General features: G+C 36.0%; 1 protein-coding gene across 1 annotated transcript in view; it reads right to left on the bottom strand.

Annotated features, from left to right (window-relative positions):
- HOOK3 (hook microtubule tethering protein 3) overlaps positions 1-23,403 on the bottom strand; it is a 2,251,851-nt gene that overhangs the window by 34,330 nt on the left and 2,194,118 nt on the right. The window contains exon 20 of the mRNA XM_044060904.1: positions 16,540-16,644. Coding sequence (XP_043916839.1) covers positions 16,540-16,644 — 105 coding nt within the window. The remainder of the gene's footprint in view (positions 1-16,539; positions 16,645-23,403) is intronic.

Genomic DNA, 23,403 nt, shown 5'->3' with positions numbered 1-23,403 from the left:
CCACAAAAGTATTACTCAGCCTCCCTTCTAAAGTGTATCCATTAGGTGTGGTCATAGATAGATGGTTAAAAACCTATTTACATTAACATCCCACATCTGATTAAAGAGTCATGGGCATTTTTGGCAAAATTAACCACCAATATATGGAAAGAGAATTTAATTTTTATTACCATAGATGTCATAGATTTATTTTCATGTATACCCAAACAGGGTTTAGATGATTTCTGTAACACTTTAAGAAAATGTTCTAATCTGGATTGGGGTAAAATAAGTTTAGTTATGGAAATGATGTCTATGGTATTAGATAACAATTATATATATTTCGAAGGGGAGAATTTCAGACAAACCAGGAGGGTGGCAATGCGGGCAGCCTGTGCCCCATTTTCGCCAACCTGGTTATGTTGGAATGGGAAACTACTAAGCTATTTTGCAGCAGTTACTACAAACATGTGGTTTATTACTCCAGGTTCTTGGATGATATTTTTATACTATGGGATGGACCTATGGAGGGTATTCGGTCATTTATTGACTTCTTGAACAGTACAAGTACATTTTTAAAATTTACTTTTACTTGTAGTTCAGAAGGTATATCTTATTTGGACACACACATTTATAATTCTAGTCACAGTTTTCAGTCTAGAATATTTAGGAAAAGTACCTTTTCAAACAGTTACTTGGAATACAGCAGTAATCACCCTAGGAACATGATGAAGAATATATATATATATATATATATATATATATATATATATATATATAAAGGACAATGTATTAGAGCTGCCCGCATGACATCTAATTATGAAGATATGATAGATGACGTTAATTATATTAAAACTATGTTCATGTCTAGGGGTTATCCCATATTTATGTTGAATGATGTTACCAATTATGTAGTGGGTGAATGGGGAAAGAAATATCCCCTTTATTAGGTAAAGAATTGGATAAGAATCTGGGAACAATGGAGAAATGTACTGTTAAGCAATATAATAGAGCTTGTGTACTGGAATACTCCCCATATGTTAACTATATAAAGAACGTAGTGAGGAAGAATTGGAATATAATAGTGGTGGATCAAGAGATAAAGAAAATATTAGGTGACGTACCTATATTTGTCCATAAAATGGGAGCCAACATAAAGAAGAATTTAGAGACTGGACCCATATTAGGCATTAGAAAGGATCAGAGTAAACATGCTAGTAAATGTGGTTGTTGTAGGCAGTGTTATACGATACTGGATACGGTTGGGGTGACTTTAGAGAATATTACTAGGACTAGTATTAATTTTAGGCATGGTAATTGTAATAGTAGAAATGTAATCTATTTAGCTAAATGCATGTCATGCCCTGGTTACTATATAGGTAAGACAGAACGTCAATTTAAAAAGAGAATTTACAATCACCTATATAATATTTTAACTAAGGACATGAATAATGCATTATATAAGCATATAGCAAAACATGGAGACACTCATACATTTAAGTTTGTGATAATTGATCAAATTACAGTAGACCCACATGGTGGTAATATTAGGGCCCTCCTGAGTAAGAGAGAAATTATGTGGCAAATACTAACTGATGCTGCTACAGACAATGGACTTAATGAGTATATTACCATAAAGCCCATTTTGCAATTACGCTAGTTTAGTTAAGATGACACACCCCATTATGTACATGTTTATGTTATGTATATCTATGAATGTATATATTTATATAAATGTATATGTGACAGTATATATATGTAAATGTGTATGTTTACATATTTTTAGTACATTTAGATTCATAGTTTTATATTCATATTTATATATACCATGTAGGTTAGAAATTTCATGAGGATGTCATAAAGTATTAAAATTATTAGATAGGATTGTTTTTTATATTTCATTGAAATGTACTGGTCATTATGTACTCAGCTTCTCAATATTTAACAGCTATTTACAATAATTTTATTCATGTATTTATATATTTCATTAGTTTTTATACATGCAATATTTATATTTATCATTTATATTGATTATTTCTTAATGAATTTTATTGCTGAATGGATAGGGAATGAGCATTTTTGTATGTGATTATATGAATGGTTAAAATGGGCACGGTGTCACTTTAAACTTTGTGTATGGAGTGACTTTTGGCGCCAAAAGATTTTTAAATATTTTAATGAACAGTTGTGATTCATTCTGATGAAGTCCACTTTAGTGTGGACGAAAGCGCTTAATGTGAATGAGTTTCTGCTGTTAATGGTTCATTAAAGAAGTATTTTCGTGTACTTCATGCATTGGATTTGTTTAGTGTTTATTACACATCTGTTACCTAATTTTGGTTTCAGCTTTCGTTTTGTGGATTTTTCTGTTGTAGCCAGCTATATATATATATATATATATATATATATATATATATATATATATATATACACACACACACACACACACACACACATATATATATATATATATATATATATATATATACATATAATTATATACACACACACACACATATATATATATATATGTATATATATATATATATATATATATATATATATATATATATATATACACATACATACATATACACACATATATTAGTACTAATATTCAACCTTATTAACACTAATACTCATATCTCTCTCCCTCACTTGTATCATAGGTAGCCCCCTCCCTTGCCTAGCTTCCTGTGGTTCCCAAGACCTGACAGCGGCCCATCAGGACCACAAAAGAAAACTAAACCTGCAGCCTCAACTCTTCTTAAAAATCAGGGTAAACACAAAGCATTAGTACCCTATTCAGAGAGAGCTATACTGTCCTTGTTAAGAACCTGACACTCTTGAAGACTTTAATAATACAAAGCCTGTAAAAATTGTATCTTTATAAATTCAGCACTAGTAACTCCATTGTGTTGAGTTATTCTACTGGAAATTGTTACCTTTAAGACCCTGCAAAATCTCCTGGCAGTCCTCCCTGCCCCTTATCCCACCCGCCCCAGTATCCCTACTTTTATAGCTACAAATAGTCCCTCCCACTTTCCCACTTAACAAATCCAAGGCTCCTTGTCAAACTCCATAACTCCTCCCACCCCAAGGCCCAACCCTCTAACAAACCTCACACAAAGTCTCTTCCCCCACTCGATACCTACTTCCCTACTTCAGTATGGCAAATTTCACTTGTACTATTACCCCATCATAATTATAATTCTCATCACCACCTATATCCTAACAAAATATGAAAACCAAACTCTTATAGGCATTTCTTTCCCTAAGTGCCACACTAACTTCCAATTCATTCTCCATGACAGTTATATACCACCCTCAATCTACCAGGACAAAAATATATCCCCAAAATAGTCCACCCCACACTTAAACACCCTAAAATTCCACATAACAAAACTAATCTCAAAATACTATTTAAACTACAAAGATTTTTAGTTTACTTGAAAAATTGTATTAACATCGATGGAGATATTCACCCAAACCCAGGTCCCACCACTATGCCAATCTCTAATCCCCATAATTTAACCCGAAAATCTACTGACTCCTTCTAATACTACACTTGAACCTAAGAAGCATTAACAACAAAATTCACAACCTTCATGCCATCATAGCTAGTCATTCCCTGACATCATGTGTCTAACCAAACATGGCTAAAACCCACTACTAAGAATGAAGAGATCCTCCCACCCGGTACAATATTCTCAGGGCTGATCGTGCAAAGAAAAAAGGTGGAGGAATAGCTATTATGTTTAAAAATAAACTAAACATCCTTAAGAACCAAGTACAACCTCCCATGATCTCAAACCTAGAAATTATAGCCCTACAGATCTGCCTAAACACTCAAAAACGCATCAACCTTATTGTAACCTATATCCCACCAGGGAAGAACACAGAAAACCTGGAGCAATCCCTGAGCTGGCTAGCCATCAACTACCCACAAGAAACCATAGTTCTTGGGGACGTCAACATTGACTGGTCTCTCTTTTCTACCCATACAACTCCACAACCTATTAACCTACATGGTTTTTCCCAAAATATCCTATCCCCAACCAGAATAGGCAACTCACTTCAAAAAGAAAGTATAATTGACTGGATCCTTACTAATAGAGACTCTAATAACTACACCACTGGTACCCTTCCCTGTGACCTCAGCGATCACCTAATAACTTATCTCATTAAACATAAATGCCCAACTTCTAACACACCCCCCCTATATAGATTAATCAGAAACAAAAAAAAATTCGTCCCTCAATTATTTCTTGCTGACCTGAAATCCTGCAACTGGACCATATTAAAGACTCTTCCACTAGAAGAGAGTGTGTCCCACTTCAATGACACGTTCCTTAAAATACTTGACTCACATGCTCCACATAGACAAATTAGAACCAAAACTCGCATAGCACCTTGGCTCACTACTGATACTAAATCCAAAATCAAACTTCGTGACCTAGCCTGGGACAAATGGAGAGCCACAAAACCCCCAAGACCGTTGTAAATTTCAACAACTAAGAAATGCCACGAAAACTGCCATAACCCAAGACAAAAATATTTCTGCAGCCTCCAGCAAAACACCAGAACAACCCAAAGAAATTCTGGGCAGGCTTTAACAACCTTCTGCACCCAGGCAAAACTTCCACCCCAACCCCTGAGAAACTCTTGGAGAAAGGCCAAGAAGAAGTAGCCAACACCTTTAACTCCTTCTTCACTGAGACTATCCAAACCCTAGCCAGTCACCTTACCTCCACTTCCCCACCTGCTGCTAACCTGCAACGTGACAACCCTACCCCTTTAATTTAAAGCCAGTCTCTTCCTCCTATGTACGCTCCCTCCTAAAAACTCAAACCAACTACCCTAGCGGCTGACCACCTTCCTCTTGAATTCTTACAAATTGCATCTGATGAAATAGCCTACCCCATAACAATCCTAATAAATAGAACTATAACTGAGATGAACATTCCCTCCATTTGGAAGACTTCCTATATCATTCCACTTCACAAAGGAGGTACCTCCCTGGAAATGTCAAATTATAGACCAATAGCCATTCTGTCCCCGATAGGAAAATCATGGAAAGATGCATCCACAAACAACTTCTTCACTATCTGACCTCTAATAATCTCTTGTCCAATGCCCAGCATGGTTTTCACCCGCACCATAGTACAACTACTGCCCTCCTTTCCTTTATTGACTCAATCAACAACAATCGCAATAGCAAACTCATATCATCTGCCCTCTTTCTGGACCTATCAAAAGCATTCGATATGGTCAATCATCAATTCCTTCTCAACATCCTTTAAACCCTACGTCTGGACACTCCAGCACTAAACTGGTTCAAGGCCTACCTCACTGGTAGGCAACAAGCTGTCCTATGGCAAAACAGAATATCAGGACTGCTCCCGAATACCATAGGCGTTCCTCAGGGCTCGATACTGGGCCCACTTCTGTTTTCCATCTTCATAAATGACCTTCAATCAGTCATCCCTAAATCCACCTGCATACAATATGCGACGACTCCACCTTAATCTGCTCCGGCGTCTCCTCTCGAATCTCCAAATGACCACACAACATTGTTTTCACTAGTTGAAAAATGGTTCACTGACTTAAAACTTCTACTTAACCCAGCTAAAACCAAACTATTACTTTTCTTCCCAACGTCTTCTCACCTCTAGGTAAAGAACTCCCAAACACTAACAACATAACCTTTCATATTAAATCCAATAATGGGACCCTCATAACCCCTGTCACCAGTACCAAACTGCTAGGTGTCACTATTGATCATAAGCTCAAATTTGACATACACATTACCCAAACAGTTAAGTCTGTTAACAAAAAACTAGGATCTATGTACAGAATTAAAAACTTCCTAACTCCCACTACCAAATTAACTATTGCTCGCACCCATCTCCTCTCTTCCCTCCTCTATGCTTCCCGATCCTCTCTTTTCTCAATAAACGTGAACTTAACATGCTCTCTTGCTTATATCCACATTGCCAGATTTATTACAGGTTCTCTTATCGAACCCATCATTGCCTTAATCTGCGAAGACTTGGCTGGTTGGAACTGCCAAATCTCCTCAAACTTAGCCAACTCGCCGAAGCTTATAAAATAATCAACCATCCTGATAGAACTCCCTCACTGTGCAAAATTCTCACTCCATATACTAACCTCAACAGTCTCCGATCATCAAACAGCATCCAGATCCTAACCATTAAAGCAAAAACTCAGGTGGGGATGCCCTTTACGCTAATTCCATTGGCAAGCAGTGGAACTCCTGCCAAACAACCTTAGACTTACTACTCAATCATTTCAAAGCTAACCTTAAAGAATATCTCTCCACACAATGGACATGCCCATGTCGTGAACCTGACTAACTACATATCTCATAACTTCTAGTTCCACTTCCTAGCCCATTTCCTAATTGCAGATCTCTAAAATTTCTTTCCTTTTAGTAATAAGGAAAATCTCTGATTTCAGTCTATTTTCCAGTATCTGTAACGAAATCAATGTTTTGTGTATAATTTCCTGTCTGTCCTTTTGTCTTATATAACATCTATGTAAATTTTCATTCCTGCATATGTAAGCTATATTCTCTTGTTGTAACAATACTTTGAATCTTGCAATTTAATTATGTACTTCTATTGTGTATTGGAGCTTTTCTCCTCGGGCCTCTACTGAAAACGGATATGTATCCAGCTAGACCAGCCCGGTTAACAAATGTAAAATAAAATAAATAAATAATAATAATTTATATATATTTATATATATATATATATATATATATATATATATATATATATATATATATATATATACACATAGCGAGAATGGTCATGAGACTCAGTGGCCTTAGAATTTCTACATATCAATGCTGACCGTCATAAAGTTCTGAGTATTAAGGGGGGCGTGGCCAAGGATGAACACAGGATAGCAGCAGATTTCTTCAGCTCCACCAATTTCATTACAATGACAGGAATTAATTACTTAAAAAATAAATTTTTGAAGTAATTTTCTTTCTAAATATGTTTGTTTTATATAGTTCTTGAACTATATCTAAAAAAGAAAGGAAATCTTAATAATATTCCTGTCAGAAATTACTTTGGAAATTTTCCTGTCAGTTTATCAGTCTGAAATGAGTTCCAGTAAGACAAATTCTCAAGACTCCAGCATCAAGAAAGAACTTCAGTCTCTGATAATTATAGTCCAGCAACTTACTGCTAAGATGGATAAAATGGATACTAAAATAGACACTTTCATAGAAAAACTACAAAACAAATAGACTTGTTACATATGGACCTGCAACAACAGAAGATCCAGATGACAGGCATAGAAGAAGCTGTGAATAACATGGAAAATAGAATACAAGAAGAGGAAATCAACATTGAGTTTCTGCTGAAACAAAATACACATTTACAAACAAAGCTGGATGACCTGGAAAATAGATCTAGGCAATAACATTAGGATTTTTGGACTGCCAGAAAATATTGAAGGTAACAATATTACTTTTTTAACAACATGGCTCCCTAAAACTTTAGATTTACCAGAAGCATTCTCTTTTGGTATCAAAAGAGCACATAGATCTATAGCTAATACTAACTCTAACAAAAACTATCCTAGATCAGTTATAGTTAGATTTCTATCATCTTTTGATAAAGAGATGGTTCTTAAATCTGCTTGGGCTAAAGCTCCTGTTAAGATTAATGAAACAACTGTGCTTTGACAATGACTATTCTTCCATGGTATTAGCTAAAAGAAAAGTTTTTCTGCCACTAATAAGGGAGCTTAAAAAAGCACAGTTTAAAACATACCTTCTGTTTCCTGCCAAGCTTAAAATCTTCCTTCCTGATGGTCCTAAAATTTTCGATGTCTTAGACTCTGCTTTACTGTTTATCAAAAAAAATAAGATTTTGGAAAAAATAGAAGAAATGGAATGGGCTAGTCCTTCGTTAAAGAGACTGGCAACTGAAATTTCGTGGAAGACTTCAGAGAAGAAGAGACTAAAAAACAAATGATTTGTACTATGTTTTTTTTTTTCTCTCTCATCATTTTATTTTATTATTAATCTTTTTAAATATAGTTCCTGCATTTCCAAGAAGCAACAAATATTTTGAAAAAGATTTAATCAAAGTTATTCTCTGTGTGCAAAGAAATGTTTTGTTTCATAACTAGTCAAAATATCTGGAGATTTAATGGCAAGCTGTGATTTAACTTGTTTCTCTTTATGAAGAGGAAAAATAAGGTCAGTAATTTGATACATTTTTTTTCCTTTAAAAGTTTATATGTTCTTCAAATGCTATTCCTAATTATACTTTCTTGATTACACTGCTTATGCTTGTTTGTAAATAATCTGTCATGCTTTAACCAATAATAATTAGAACTAAATAATAGTAAATAATATGTTTTATTTTTAACTCTATTAATATAAACAGTAAGTAACATTCTATTGTATATACTTCTTATAGCTTTCTCTTACATTTTTTTTATTTCTGCCTTACACCCTTTTACTTTCTACTCTCTTTTCTTTTCTTTATTAATAAATAGAAGTGCTTTTGATCATATAGACACAGTAAATAATAAGATTTGCATAGGAGTTGAGTTGGGACAAAAATGTTGAGTTTTGTTACTTATTAATAATTTTGGGCTTGATTTCACTTACATAGAGTCTGTAATAACCTGTAGAATGCATTGTGAAGGTTTTGTCATGTTTAGATGCATTTACACTGCTAAATGAATGTTTGTCACTAGTTTTTAATAAGTTTCCCGCCAAAATGTTAAGAGAGACAATCTGGGATGTGGGCTGTCTCATGCACAGTGTCCATGAGCTACTTCAAAAGCTTCAACTCTCAGAATTCTCACAGAGAAGCTGAAAGCAGCTAGTCTCACCTTTGACCTAGATATCACACAGACACATCACAGATACAGGAATGACACTACCTAATTATACTTTCTTGATTACACTGCTTATGCTTGTTTGTAAATAATCTGTCATGCTTTAACTAATAATAATTAGAACTAAATAATAGTAAATAATATGTTTTATTTTTAACTCTATTAATATAAACAGTAAGTAATATTCTATTGTATATACTTCTTATAGCTTTCTCTTACATTTTTTATTTCTGCCTTACACCCTTTTACTTTCTACTCTCTTTTCTTTTCTTTATTAATATATAGAAATACTTTTGATCATATAGACACAGTAAATAATAAGATTCGCATAGGAGTTGAGTTGGGACAAAAATGTTGAGTTTTGTTACTTATTAATAATTTTGGGCTTGATTTCACTTACATAGAGTCTGTAATAACCTGTAGAATGCATTGTGAAGGTTTTGTCATGTTTAGATGCATTTACACTGCTAAATGAATGTTTGTCACTAGTTTTAATAAGTTTCCGCCAAAATGTTAAGAGAGACAATCTGGGATGTGGGCTGTCTCATGCACAGTGTCCATGAGCTACTTCAAAAGCTTCAACTCTCAGAATTCTCACAGAGAAGCTGAAAGCAGCTGGTCTCACCTTTGATCTAGATATCACACTGACACATCACAGATACAGGAATAGCAGATTAATAATATGTGTTAAATACCTATGTCCCAAACATATACATTACTATAACTCATTTAATTCATCTGATTGACAAGCATAAATAATTTTATAACTCTATACTGGAAGAAATTGTCATGTGATATATTTTAAAGCAGTAGTATAGCATGTTTGTAAAATCTGGTTACTAAAATGTGTTTGCTGTGCATTATTTTGTATAAAGCAGACAGATTTATTGAAGGGACAGCAATGTAAGATGGTGCTCAGTAAAGATACAACTCAGTGAGATCAGATATATATATATATATATATATATATGTGTGTGTGTGTGTGTTTGTATGTATGTGTGTGTGTGTGTGTGTGTGTGTGTGTGTGTGTATGCATGTGTATATATATATATATATATATATATATATATATATATATATATATATGTATATGTGTGTGTATGTGTGTATGTATGTATATATATATATATATATATATATGTGTGTGTGTGTGTGTGTATGTGTGTGCATGTAGATATGTATATAAATGTTTCTGAGAATCTGATTAACTATGAAGTATGATTTATAACAATTTCTATGAATACAATATTTTATTCTATTGGCAATAATGAGTTTGAGTAAATGCTCATATACAAGCAATTCAAGGTTTTTTTTGGAAGCTGTTAACTGTATTTACATGACAGAAAATAGATGCATCCTAATATATGTAATGTCTGAATCATATTAGCCAAAGTTTTTGATTTAAATGAATGTTAGAACTTATTTTTCTCTCCTCTTGATTTCTAACATCAAGATTATTTGAATGCTATTTGCATACAAGTGTTTTATATTACACGGATGTATATAGTAGTATGAACAGTTTAAAAAAAAAAAAAAAAAAAGGGTTTATTTTAGTTTATATGATGCTGTTTTACCAAATGTGTAGTCTTGTCTTGCTAGATAATTGAATTGAAAACTGTTAACTTCAGTTAAATATAACTAGTATTAAATTGATAAGGTGGTAGCTGACGTACTGCTGCTTAGGGTAGGGGATTAACTTGAGTGGTAAATACTACTCTAAGTTGGAGTTTACAACTCCAGGCTGGATGCAAGGTTTAATCCTTACATTATTTTCACTTGTTCATTGTTATTTGTATATAGTTTTGACATCCACAATATATTTTGTACATTCATTGTCACTACAAACAAAATTGAATCCTATACGAAATCCCATAAGAGATTCAATAAATACAGCTATATTTAAAGGTACACCTAAAGGAGGAGATGTAACATTACTTATCTTGTTATTTGTTATTTTGATCATAAGATTCTTGAGTTTTAAAAATGCCAAATGACATCTTTAAAAGGAATTTCTTTAAACATTAATGGATTGAATAATCCATGTAAAAGGGCAAGCCTAATAAGATACATTAATTTACATAAGGCCAACTTAGTCTTCCTACAAGAAACCCATCTCTTGAAAAAGATATTGATAAACTAGCCACAAACAAATATACAGTATTGGTTAGTTCAGAGCACACTCAGAAAAAAAGAGGAGTGGCTATTTTATGGAATAAAAGTATGCCCTTTCCTAAAACCATTAAGTCTTATCAGGATGACAAAGGAATGTTTTGTATGGTTACAATACAAATTAATGGGAAGACTTACACTTTAATTAATGTATATTGGATACCTGGAATTGGTATTAATACAGTGAAACATCATCTTGATAAGATCATATCATTCTCTATAGGAGATATTATTTTAGCTGGTGACTTTAATTGTATACTACATGAAAGTGATACTACCACTATAGGAAAGAGAAGAATTACATCTAATGCAAAACATTTAAAGGATTTTGCTAATTCTTATCATTTGAATGATATTAATAATCAGATAGATTCAAAATCATTACCATACACCTTTTTTTCTAACAGATACAAAACTTATTCAAAAATAGATAGGGTCTTTATTTCTAACCAGATGGTAACAGATTTAATTAATTCCAAAATAATTTCATGTCCTATATCTGATCATAATTCAATTGTTTTGAATTCATGATAAAAATACTCATAATGTTCAGATCAAAAGGATACCAGCAAAGATAACACAACTAAAAGACAATAAAGAATAAATACTTTCAGAAGTAAAACATTTTTAGACATAAATAACACTCCTGAAGTCTCCATTGTTTATGTTTGGGATGCCTTAAAATCATATCTATATGGACAAAGTATCAGATGGTATAATAATAAAAGGAAATCTTGGGATAAGGAATTGTTAGATATTCAAAGTAAATTAGACTCTTATAAACATAATAATAAAGAAAATATTATGGACAAGAAAGTTATTGAAGAAATAAACAAACTAAATGAGAAATACAAAGAAATTTTAACTCATAAAGTTAAAATAACTTTAGAGAAATACAAGTTTTGTCTTATTCAATAAGCCCCAAATACTTACATAGACTTAAAAATAAAACAAAAGGTTGAATAAACAAAACCATATCAAAGAAATCTTTTCTCTAAGGAAAAGAAGAATGTTTCTAGTATACCAGAAATACTAGATGAATTTAGAAATCACTTTCACAAAATTAACCATAATAATATTAACATGGAACCTACAGATAAAATAAAGGAGTTTATAACCACAAATATGAATAAAAAGCTTAATAAACAACAGATTAAACTATTGGACAAGAGTATTTCATATACAGAAGTTATTACACAAATAAATAAGCTTAAATCAAACAAAGCACCGGGTAATAATGGTATTATACCAGAGATATATAAAATCCTTTCTAAAAATACATATTCATTAATACATAAGGTTTTTATTTTGGCCCAAACTGAGTTAATAACCCCCCCCCCCCCATCTTGGCAATATACATTTATTTTGCCAATTTTAAAACCTAATAAAGATCCAACTAGATGTTCTTCATATCGGCCCATCTCATTACTTAATGTTGATTATAAAATGTTTATGAATATCTTTGCTGATAGATTGAAGACAATCATTCCCGGCATTATAGATATAGATCAGACAGGCTTCATTGTAAATAGAAATACTTTTGATAATATAAGAAGAACTTTAACATTAATAGATTTTGCAAATAGGAAAAGAAAGATTTAGCACTTATTAGTCTTGATATAAGTTCAGCATTTGATTCAGTAAGTTGGGACTATCTGTTTACCTTAATGAAGTGCACAAACTTCTCGGATGCATTTGTAAATCTAATTGAACATTTATACAAAGGAACGTTGGCTTATATTAAGGTAGGAACATATGTTTCACAAAAATACCCATTCTTAAAGGTACAAAACAAGGATGTCCACTTTCTCCACTATTATTCACTTTAGTAATGGAGCCTTGGGCTAATTTGATCAGAAACAGTACTGACATAGAGGGTTTTGAAATAGATGAAAATACAACATCCAAAATTCAACTTTTGCAGATGATGTTCTAATTACATCAGCAGGATCTAATTCTTCTATACAGTCTCTATTTGATAACATGATGAATTTTAAAAGTATTTCTGGTTTAATATTCAATGAAGAAAAACTAAAATACTACCTATATATACACGAAAAAATATTCTCATTAGTGATTTTACTAAATATGTACCCAATTCAGGTCAGATAACTTATTTAGGTATAATACTATCTAAAGATATTAAATCTATTATATATAATAATTATAATACCTGTTTTCTTAATATACAAAATCTTTTAATACCTGGAATAATATGTTTTTACTATGGAGGAGAGACTTACAATTATTAAAATGATAATATTCCCCAAGATTTTATACTTAATACAATCAATAATACTTCCACCTACAAAATAATCATCAAGAAACTGAACACACTAATGTTAAATTTCTTATGGGCACCTAATAGACCTAGGATTGCATTAAAGAAACATACTAATAGCTGGTCTCAAGGGGGGTATTTCTTTTCCAGACTTTAATTTATATACTATCTCTTCTATTGTAAAAGTTATTACTTTATTAATAGATCAGTTATATGTCACAAAATGGAAAGATTATTGGGAGCTAATTAGTATACACTTCATGAAAATCTCCTTAACACATAAAAATATGATTGTAAATAACTCCATGTTATGGTTACTAAAGGAATTTTGTACTTCACCTATTACACCTAAACATATGGTTTGTTACCCATTAAATATTATTATTAGTTATCGTAACTTTATATTCATGCACCCTAAGTATAGGGAATGGAATTTTATTGTATTTCCTATAATGTATACTCAGGGTATGCTTTTGTCATCTACTTCTGAAGGAACTCATTTAGCTATAGATAATGATCTAAAGTACTGGTATCAGTTGATATCTGATAATAAAGTTAAAAATCTAGATTTCTTAAAACAAGAATTTGATCTAAGAGAAACTTGCTGGTTAGAGGTTCAGACCTTTAGACAACATCTCATTAATAAAATAGATTTAATGTCTATAACTGTTAAAGAATCTATTCCAACACTGATTGATTACTTGATATTAAATTTACAACATAAAGTTTCTGATAAAGGTAAACTTTCATACATACATAAAGTTATCAGACAAAAAACTTTTACAGTGTAGATTCATACTGGAATTATTTCACTTCTATTAATGGGGACCCACCAAATCAACAAGATAAACAATATATATTGGAATCTGCTTATAGAACTACGTCTTCCATTGTCTGGAGACTTTATACATGGAAATTTGTACATAGATCTTTTTATACACCTTTGATGATGAATAAAATAAATAATAAAGATAATCTATGTAAGAGATGTAATGTAGAAATTAATGCTGACTGGGCTCATATGTTTTATGACTGTATAAAATTGAAAGAATACTGGAAGTCAATTAATGAATTTTTGCAGGTTCTTTTTACAGATAATTTCATTATCTCTAAATCTCTTATATTATTCAACACACCTGTACCTCAAAGTGTTAAAAAGGCTAAGCTTCCCTTGTTATGGTCTATTCTAGCAGTGGCTAGGAAAATAATAACTAGAAATTGGATTTCAGATACACCTCCTTCGTTCAATGAATTTAAAAATGTTATGAATATAGTGTGCCATATGGAAATAAACACAATTAGGACTAGAACAAACAGAAAAACATCTTATTTTATTGTATGGGATAATTTACAAAATTTGTTAAAAAAATTTTAATTTCAATAGCATGATATTTTAGTTTAATTAATTGATCTGATTGTAGTGGATGTCTTTGTAAATACTTTAGTTGTTTTGTTGAATATTATAATAATACCTATTTTTAATTACTTGTATAAAATTGTTATGATATTTCTCTTATATGTTAAAACAATAAACCTGTTTTGAAAAAAGAAAGTTCTGAGTATTGGTGCATCTGCACGCCCTTCTTATACTGGCACATTTGCTCGTGCTAGCAACAAATGTACAGTCCACAAGAAAGGTACTGATATTCTTGGTAGGAAACATTCTATCTGTAAGAAGTACTTCAACAGTGATTTAACTGAGAGCATCAGATGTTTGCATTTGGGAAGGCTGAACAAGATGAAGACCTCCCAAATGCGGTTTTCAAAGTTCCATCTAGTGAGGAATACTTAAAGAATGAACTAGTATCTCTTCTGCAGAGGGACAGTTCTCATTTGACACTGAGCAACCCATGTCTGACTGGTGAACTGAATGTCTGGGGCCTGAAGTGGTAGGGAAATTGAGCAGCTCTGGCTAGCTGTCCCTCCTTTTGGAGGAAGTGTATGAAGTTGTTTCCTACTAGAGTACGGCTTCACTGGAGAATGTGATGGATCAACCTCAGGTTGGGGGGGGGGGGGGTATGTGCTACAATATACATACAAACTACATTGACATCCCTGCATACAGAGTGTGTGTGTGTGTGTGTGTGTGTGTGTGTGTGTGTGTGTGTGTGTGTGTGTGTGTGTGTGTGTGTGTGTGTGTGTGTGTGTGTGTGTGTGTGTGCGGGGGTTGCCCAAAAAGTGAAGGCCTCCCCCAAAATAATGATTTTTCTATACATGTCAGCTCTCTGTTTTGCTGTGACAACTGAAGATACTCTACAGCAGATAATAGGGGTGGTGGTGGGTACAACAAAAACAAATAAATTAGGACTTGCAGTCTAAAAGTGCATCCAAGAGGATTCCACTTTACTTGCTTGTGTAAGCACAGACTATACTTGCTTGTGTAAGCACAGACTATTCTGACTACCTACTACTATATGGACATTTCCTCTAAATGAATATGGACACTGTAGACTTTATATCTAGGACTATGCCTCAGCCTTAAGAGATGGGGTTCTCCCATTTCTTTGCTGCTACCGCTTCCTCCTCCTGCTCCTGTCTACATTCAGCCAGCAGAACAAAGCCACTTTTTCACAGTTCTTTTCCCCCTCAAAAAATTAAAACTTATGTCACACATTTCATATTAGGTACAACAGTATCTCTATTCAGCAAGTCCAATGCCAATCATGAGCGGACAAGTGATCCACTGTGGCGACCCCTAACTGGGAAAAGCCGAAAGAAGTAGAAGTGAGATGCAATGCTCTTGACTGAAGTCATTTTAAAATGTTCTTTAAAAACTGAGCATAAAATACAGCAAACTGCAGTTTTCAGCAGTTAATATTTAAGCAGAACAGGCTTTTTAGACTGTTATATTTAAAAAAATAAAATACATTAAATTAAGTTCAATGTACTGCCTGTCCAAACTGAATAGAACAATACTGCAAAAGGGTCATCTCAAAAGAGGATACATAAAATCTAAGAACACTATACAATCTCTTTCACAGAGGTATGCATCTAGGTTCAGAAATGCAAGTAAGGCTTCAAAGTTACTTCACTGTGATCGGCTCTGAAGACTGCATTGCATAACAGACATCCTCCCAAAACCCAACAGAAAAAGTAAACAGCTACATGACAACATATAAAATGTCTCAAAACAAAAGCTTCACTTATGGTTCCTACTATAACTATAACATTACAAATCCACTGGTCACAAATAAATCAAATTTCATATAAATCAGAACCTCTAAGGAGTGGAACATTCGTTCTCGCTCTTGCAGTTGGTTCTTCAAAGCCTGAACCTCAGGACCTGCTCCCTGATTCTGTTTGGGATCTAGTGTACGAATAACCTGCAACAAAAAAAAATAAAAAACGTACAATTTTATTAAATATGGAGAGTTACAAACAGCTGAGCAATCATGCATCTTGGCAAAGAGGGAAAATACTGCAATGTTTTCATAACATCACGTCACCAAGTACAATGGTGCAATATACTACACATAAAAGCAGATGACCAATTCAGCAAAAAATTAGTGGTATCTCTGGATTTTGACAAGACTGATCAGTCAAACAATTAAGTCCCAATGATGCAGCTGTTACAAATTCAGAAAATGGAAGATGAGCCCTTGGAGGCATGAAGTCTAAATTTTTGAAGTACGACACAAAAAATGTCAGGACTGTTGTATTCAAGTCTAATACAGAAGCGTCAGACAGTAGGTTGATCTGTACCACTTCACAGAACTGAGAGTTAAAAATCTGCCTCTCCTCAGAGAGCTGTGCTGGTCAACACCAAGCAACATCATTGTATCCAACTGCAAATGATATGTGGACTCAAGTACAGTACCTAACTATAAACAGACTTCTGAATGTGCAATGGCATAAAGCAGGCAGTAGATTTAACCATTTAATGCATTCACAATCTCACATCAACACAGCAAAGGAATATCACCATAAAACAAATACAACAGCAGGATCAAGGAATGGGCCTAAGAAGAAAATGAATCACTTGCTATTATGATGAGTATTGAAAAAAATTATCTGTAAGTTAGCAATTTTTGCCTTAATTGTTTTACATGCCTGGCCGTAAAAGACTGGGTAAAGGCATCAGCTAGTATCAGTTTGATGAATGCCTATACAAAATTACCTCTAGCTTCTGAAACCCAACTTAACATGCTTAGTAATCGTATGAACTACAAAGCAAGCTTGTGCTTCAAAATGACAGTTAAAGAAGCTGCAAGTGCATCCATGGCCTATAGCAATGAATCCTGACCAAACTACAGTAAATAACTTATAACAGAGACCAATGAAAACAGAAATGGTCTGTTTGCACCTGAGGTTCTCCACCTATTACATACAATCAGACAACTACTGATCTGGCTTTCCAAATTCTTTGCTTCTGGTTATGTACGAAAACAGCTGTCTTCTAGGGTCAAGGTGACCAACTGTCCCAGTTTTTCCTGGACAGTCCTGGTTTGGAAGTCTCTGTCCCCGAATCCCAAACATTGTCTCTGGGACACAGAAATGTCCCAGTTTAGACTTCACAGTCTGAATGCTGACCTGGCTTCCTGGGGTGGCCAGTCCACCTGCTTTTCCATCCTGAGCAGCTCTGGGAACTTTGCAGTTTTTCAGTGATCCCACTGGGTATTGGGTAAGGTCAGATGCCTTCACTCTGATAGGAGCCTTCCTGGCCCTGCCACTGTCCATCAGTAACTCCCCTCAAGGACTTCTATCGTGGGGTGCTCTGCCTGACCCCACTCACCCAGGCAGGAGATCTCCAGACTCTGCACCCATTTGCCTGGTGCTCCCCTACTGACTTCTGTCAGGGCCAGGCCCTACAGGCCTCCCCTTCAACCTGGCTAAGAGACCTTCCCCGGCCGCACCCCCCCCCCATGTGGGGGGACTCCGCCACCTCCATGCCTCCTGCAGGCTGCCAAATTGCACCATCTCCATGTCTCCTGCAGGCTGCCAAATTGTGCCAGATCACTCATGTCCTCGGACCCTTTCAGGGAAGCTTCCCCCTTATCCCTTCCACCCCTCCAGAACTCCCCTCAGCTGCTGAGGGGCAGATGCACTCTCATGAAGGCCTCAGAGTCCCCCTGCTTACACATACAGAGCAGCTCTGGGGACTTTGAGAATTTTCAAGGATGCCATCTGTTATGGGGTGAAGTTGGATGCCTTCACTCCGACAGGAGCTCTCCAGACCCCTCTGCCATCCACCCTGATGCTTTCTCAAGGACTTCCATCATGGGGAGCTCTGCCTGACCCTGCTCACACAGGTAGGAGCTCCCAACGCCCGGCTGCTGTCTGCCCCAGTGCTCCTTTAAGGTCTTCCATTGTGGGGAGCTCTGCTGACCCCCCCTCCTTAGGCAGGCAGGAGCTCGCCCAGCCCTGCCACTATCTGCCTCTCTCCCCCTTCCAGGTTTCCGTCCCAGAGGGGGTATGGTTTGTACCCCCCTCACCAGGCAGGAGCTGACCTGTCCCAGTCACTTTCCACCTCTCCCTCCTTTCCAGTCTTCCATCAGGATAGACCTTCTCCGGGCTTCCACTTTTACACAGGAGAGAGAGCTCTTTTCCAGGATTATATGTATCTGACTGCTGCCAAATCATGCAGTGTCACTCGTGCTCTTTGAGCCTCTCAGGGGAACTTCCCAGCCACATTAAATTCAGCTGGGCCACAAAGCCTCAGACAGTCCCTCTCATCCAGACTTTCGTGACAATGGTTCTCCCCTTTTGCATTGCACCTCACTCACAGTGGAGATGGCCCTAGGTCTCCCCACCTCTGCTTTTTTTTTTTTTTGTGGCACACCTCAGTCTGTCTCCCCCACGGTGCCCGGCACTGACGAATGTGCATCGCGTTGAGCCTCCTGGCATGTGGCCTCTTGACTCCTGGGTGGTGCCATTCACAAACTGGCATCCCCACAGTGCTGGGTGAAGGACGGGAGGCCACCCTGACAGCCCTGGTGTGAGATGACATGGTGGCCCTATCTCTACTCCCATGGGGGTCGGGAGAATGGGATTACAGACCTGGCTTCCCAGATAGGCCCTCAAGTGTCCCAGTTTAGGACAAAATGCTCACCTTTCTCTATAGTCATAGTTTACATTCTTCTAAATCCTTATGATAAGAATATAAAGAAGGAAACTGAATCATGAGGATTAAAAGAATGTCTGACAAGATCTCAGGAATAAAGGAAGGGATGCTTTTGTAAAAGATAAGGTAGGGATTTGACCATAAAGGGGGTCTGCACACACCAAAAACACTACTGTGCAAGAACCATTTTCCAAGAAAGGTAATTCAACAGAACAAAAGATACTGGCTCTAAAGGAGAATTTCTTAACATTTAGTACAACGTTTATACCCCAGTTAAAAAACAAAAGTTTCTTTGCAAGATTCAAGTGTAAAATCCCTTCTACCATAGGGCGGGAAGAAACAACAGGCTCATAAGGAAGACAAACAACCCTTACCTTTTACAACTAGTCTTGCGTTTCTGCAACCAATGACAATGCCAGAACAGCAGGTATTAAGATACATCTGCTTTCCCAAATTCCATTATTAATTTTAAAACTGCTCTTAAAATTTAGAGCACTGCAAGAATAAATACTTCATTAATAACAGCAATGTAACAATGAAAGAATTACAGCATGAAAACAAAAATAAGCCTAAAATTAATCTAGAAGTAAGGTGTCATGCTGTTTATTAGTGGACTATATTACTCCCTCTTTCACTTTAGGTAATCCACAGCCTATTACAACGTGAGGTAAGCACTAATCATCCTTTGCCAATTTAAGTGTTGACCAATACTCTCTCACCATCTTGAGACAAACTAGTAAAAGGAAGACTCTGACCTTTAGGGAGGACCTTCTTTTACAGGTCATACTAAGTGTACAAATACTAATCACTTTCAAATTACGTTTTTTACGAAAGTGCTAAATCTGTGGAGCCTTGTGCAATAAATTTTATTTATCTCTCTGCATTGTTTGGTTTACCTTCCTGGTTTGTGCTGCTGCTTGCATCAACTAATCACTTTCACCTCAAAACCTGAACTCCACTAAGGCAGATGGATTAATAGCATACACACTACCCACAGCAATGAGCCATGATTTATTTACTTTTTGCTGTGACTGGAGGAGGGAGGCTACACACAATAAAAGCAGTAAATGCTGCTCCCGACAGGACAGATAACAGCTGCAGTCAAACTTTATAGGTGAAAATAGTTAGTGTAGGTTTAGGGGAGGGGGAGTCAGGTAATGTTTAAAAGCAGAAAAAGAAATATCTATGTGACTTGTCAGAGATTGTGGGTCAGAGAGAGAAAGAAACACGATGAAATATATTATTTAGCTGCAAAGACTCTCTTAAGGACACTTTCACAACAGAATTTTTAAACAGTAAGAGAAAGATTATTTTAAAAGGGGATGTGGAGGCAGGTTATATCTGAATGCAACTCATTAATCTGGTTTCTCAGGTGTTTGTGTGAGACAGACAGAATGAAATATACTGCTGTGGCCAAAATTTTAGAGTTCCATTCACTTGACTGTAGTTAAAATGTTAGAGGTACACTCAGTAAGAATGTGGCAAGTTTTGTGCGCTACGGAGGCAGTCCATGTGCCAAAGCAGCTGACTGTATCGGACTTGTCAGGGATCACGCATGTGTGTGCGAATGCTTCAAACTAGCTGAAATAAATACTGTCAGAATTTCTGATCACTACAGTGAAGCCTCAGTGGTGTACAAAGTTGGAATGTATCATATTTGGGACTGGGGAGGCAGTGTGCATGTGAAAACAACTGACTATACATTTGGTGCGTCAGAGCAGTCAAGTACATAAACGTGTGGAAATGCACGCATGTATAAATGTATTTTTTAGAAGCAATGTGAAATAAATTGCTGAACTTAGAATTGGACTTCTTTCATGCAATCAGACATAACATCTGGTGAGTAGTTAAAAGAGACCGTTTTCTAGGAGTGAAGTCTGAGTGTGTGTAACAGCAACTGTCTGGTTGTCAAAAGCAATGTGCACACGTCTAAAACAAGAAATGCATTATTGTGGATAGAATTTATTTTACTTGCTCACAAGCATGTGCAGTCAAAACGTAATTTTCCTTTCTTTTGTTTGGGCTGTTTGTATGTCAAAGTAAATACTGATCTAGCTTTAAAGGGGCATTATTGTGTGCATTTTCCAGGTGATATAGCTGGAATGTATTACTAGGCCAGCATTTCTTTCACATAGGTTCATAGGTAGGTACTAGGTTATTGGCCCTAGGGCCTATATAAGCTAAGCCAAACAGTATCCTGGCTTTTGCCACCCAAGAAAACTATTTTCCTATGCCCTTGTCAAGCAGAGGCACAGCGGTGATCCCCGGGGTGAATTGCCTATCTCCCATCCAATCATCAAGATTTTTCTTTAAGAGTGCTAATGAGGAGCTCTGTTTGATACAGATAGGTAGTCTGTTCCAGAGTATGGGAAGACTCTGGGACAGGAATCTATCCCTCCAGCATGTTCTGTTTATTGTGGTGACAAGGTTTAGGTCCCTAGAGCGTGCAGCTCGGAGGGATTGGGATTTCTTTAAGTGGAGCATGTCCAACAGCTCTGGGTTTGACATTGCTTTGTATGTTAGGCAGAGATCGCCTCTGAGTAGACGATATGCGACAGAGTAAAGCTGGAGTTTTTTGAGACTGTCTGTGTAGGGCATCTGTTTAAGGCCGGTAATCCTCTTTGTGAGGTATTTCTACGGCCTTTCCAGTTGTTGTAGATGTCTTGTGAGGTACATACCAAAAGGAGCGTTATACTCTATAATGGGTCTAATGAGTGATGTGCAGAGGGGAACAATGACCTCTTTTTTCCTGGATGAGAAACCTATTGTGATGAGGTGTGCCACATAGAAGGATTTCCTGACTACTGTGTCGATGTGATTATCAAAGGATAGACTACTGTCCACCTGTGTCCCAAGGTCTCTTATCACACTTTCGGTGTTAAGTAGACTACCGCCTATGTGGTAGTTCAGTTTTGAACAATAGGGAAAATGTCCGATAGATATGCACTGCAGTCATAAACATATGGGTTGTCCCCGGAGTACATAAGCATCAGCGGCGCCATCTTCTTCAGTGTTTTTGCCCCCCAGATGCAGGTGCCCTCCAAGGAAGGCTGTAATCAATTGGAAAAACAAAAAAGGTTTCAGACACATAAATAAGTAATAAAATAATACACACCATAACAGATATCCAGCTAGGATAACAGGGAGAGGAGGAAGGAATAGCAGTTTTTCTAGGACATAGTTGAGGGTCCCAATCTGGTGGGGGGGCTTTTGGTGGCTTTATATTCTTGATTCCCTAAGGAGGAATTGTCTTTAAGGATGGAAAACACACACAGGTGGATCAGTGTTGTATCTAAATAGCTGAAGCAAAGCATGTATTTTTATAGAAGAATAAGAGAGAGTCCATTCTGTATTAGCATATCTACAGTATTCAGGATGAGTGGGATGTTCAATAGTGATGCATCATGATCCTTGCTGGTATTCCAAATACTGAATCTCTTTTCCATTTTATTTTGAATAAACGTGGATGGTGGGTGGGCTGTCTGCGGGTATGTTCATTGAACTTCCTTGGAGAGAGATAGTGATAGGTTATTCATATTTGTCAGCTAGCTGCTGGAGCTGGAGGGAGGTGGTGATTGTGTTGTCTTTTGAGTCGCAGTGTTGTCTTGGCCAGTCTGGAGCTATTAGGATCCCCTTGGCTTCTCTCTTTGATCTTAGTAGTAGTACTGGTCATCAGTGGCAGAGAGGGGGGAATGCATAGATTTTTCCAGTTCCAGTTGAATGAAGAGAGAGCATTTTTGTGCTGCATGCTGATGGATGATATGTCCTTGAAAGATTATGATGTAGATGATGGAGGCCACACTGTCTTTGCCTGGAACAAACTGGGATTGTAACTGTATGTTTAAGCTCAGTGATTTTTTCCCAAGATTCATTGTCAGTCTGCTGTTTATGTACCACATGACAGTGGTGTTTGTCTGTCCATATTTTGGGTGGCTAGCTGAAATGGCATGCATTACTGCCAGCATTTCTTTTTGGTTGATATGCAGATGTGTTTCCTTTGGATTGTCCTTGAATTCATCTG

Source organism: Protopterus annectens, chromosome 2.part0 (assembly GCF_019279795.1).
Source record: "Protopterus annectens isolate FY-2018-M chromosome 2.part0, PAN1.0, whole genome shotgun sequence".
Taxonomy (NCBI): Eukaryota; Metazoa; Chordata; order Ceratodontiformes; family Protopteridae; genus Protopterus; species Protopterus annectens.
Note: the sequence above shows the minus strand (reverse complement) of the source record. Positions and strands in the feature narration are given on the sequence as shown.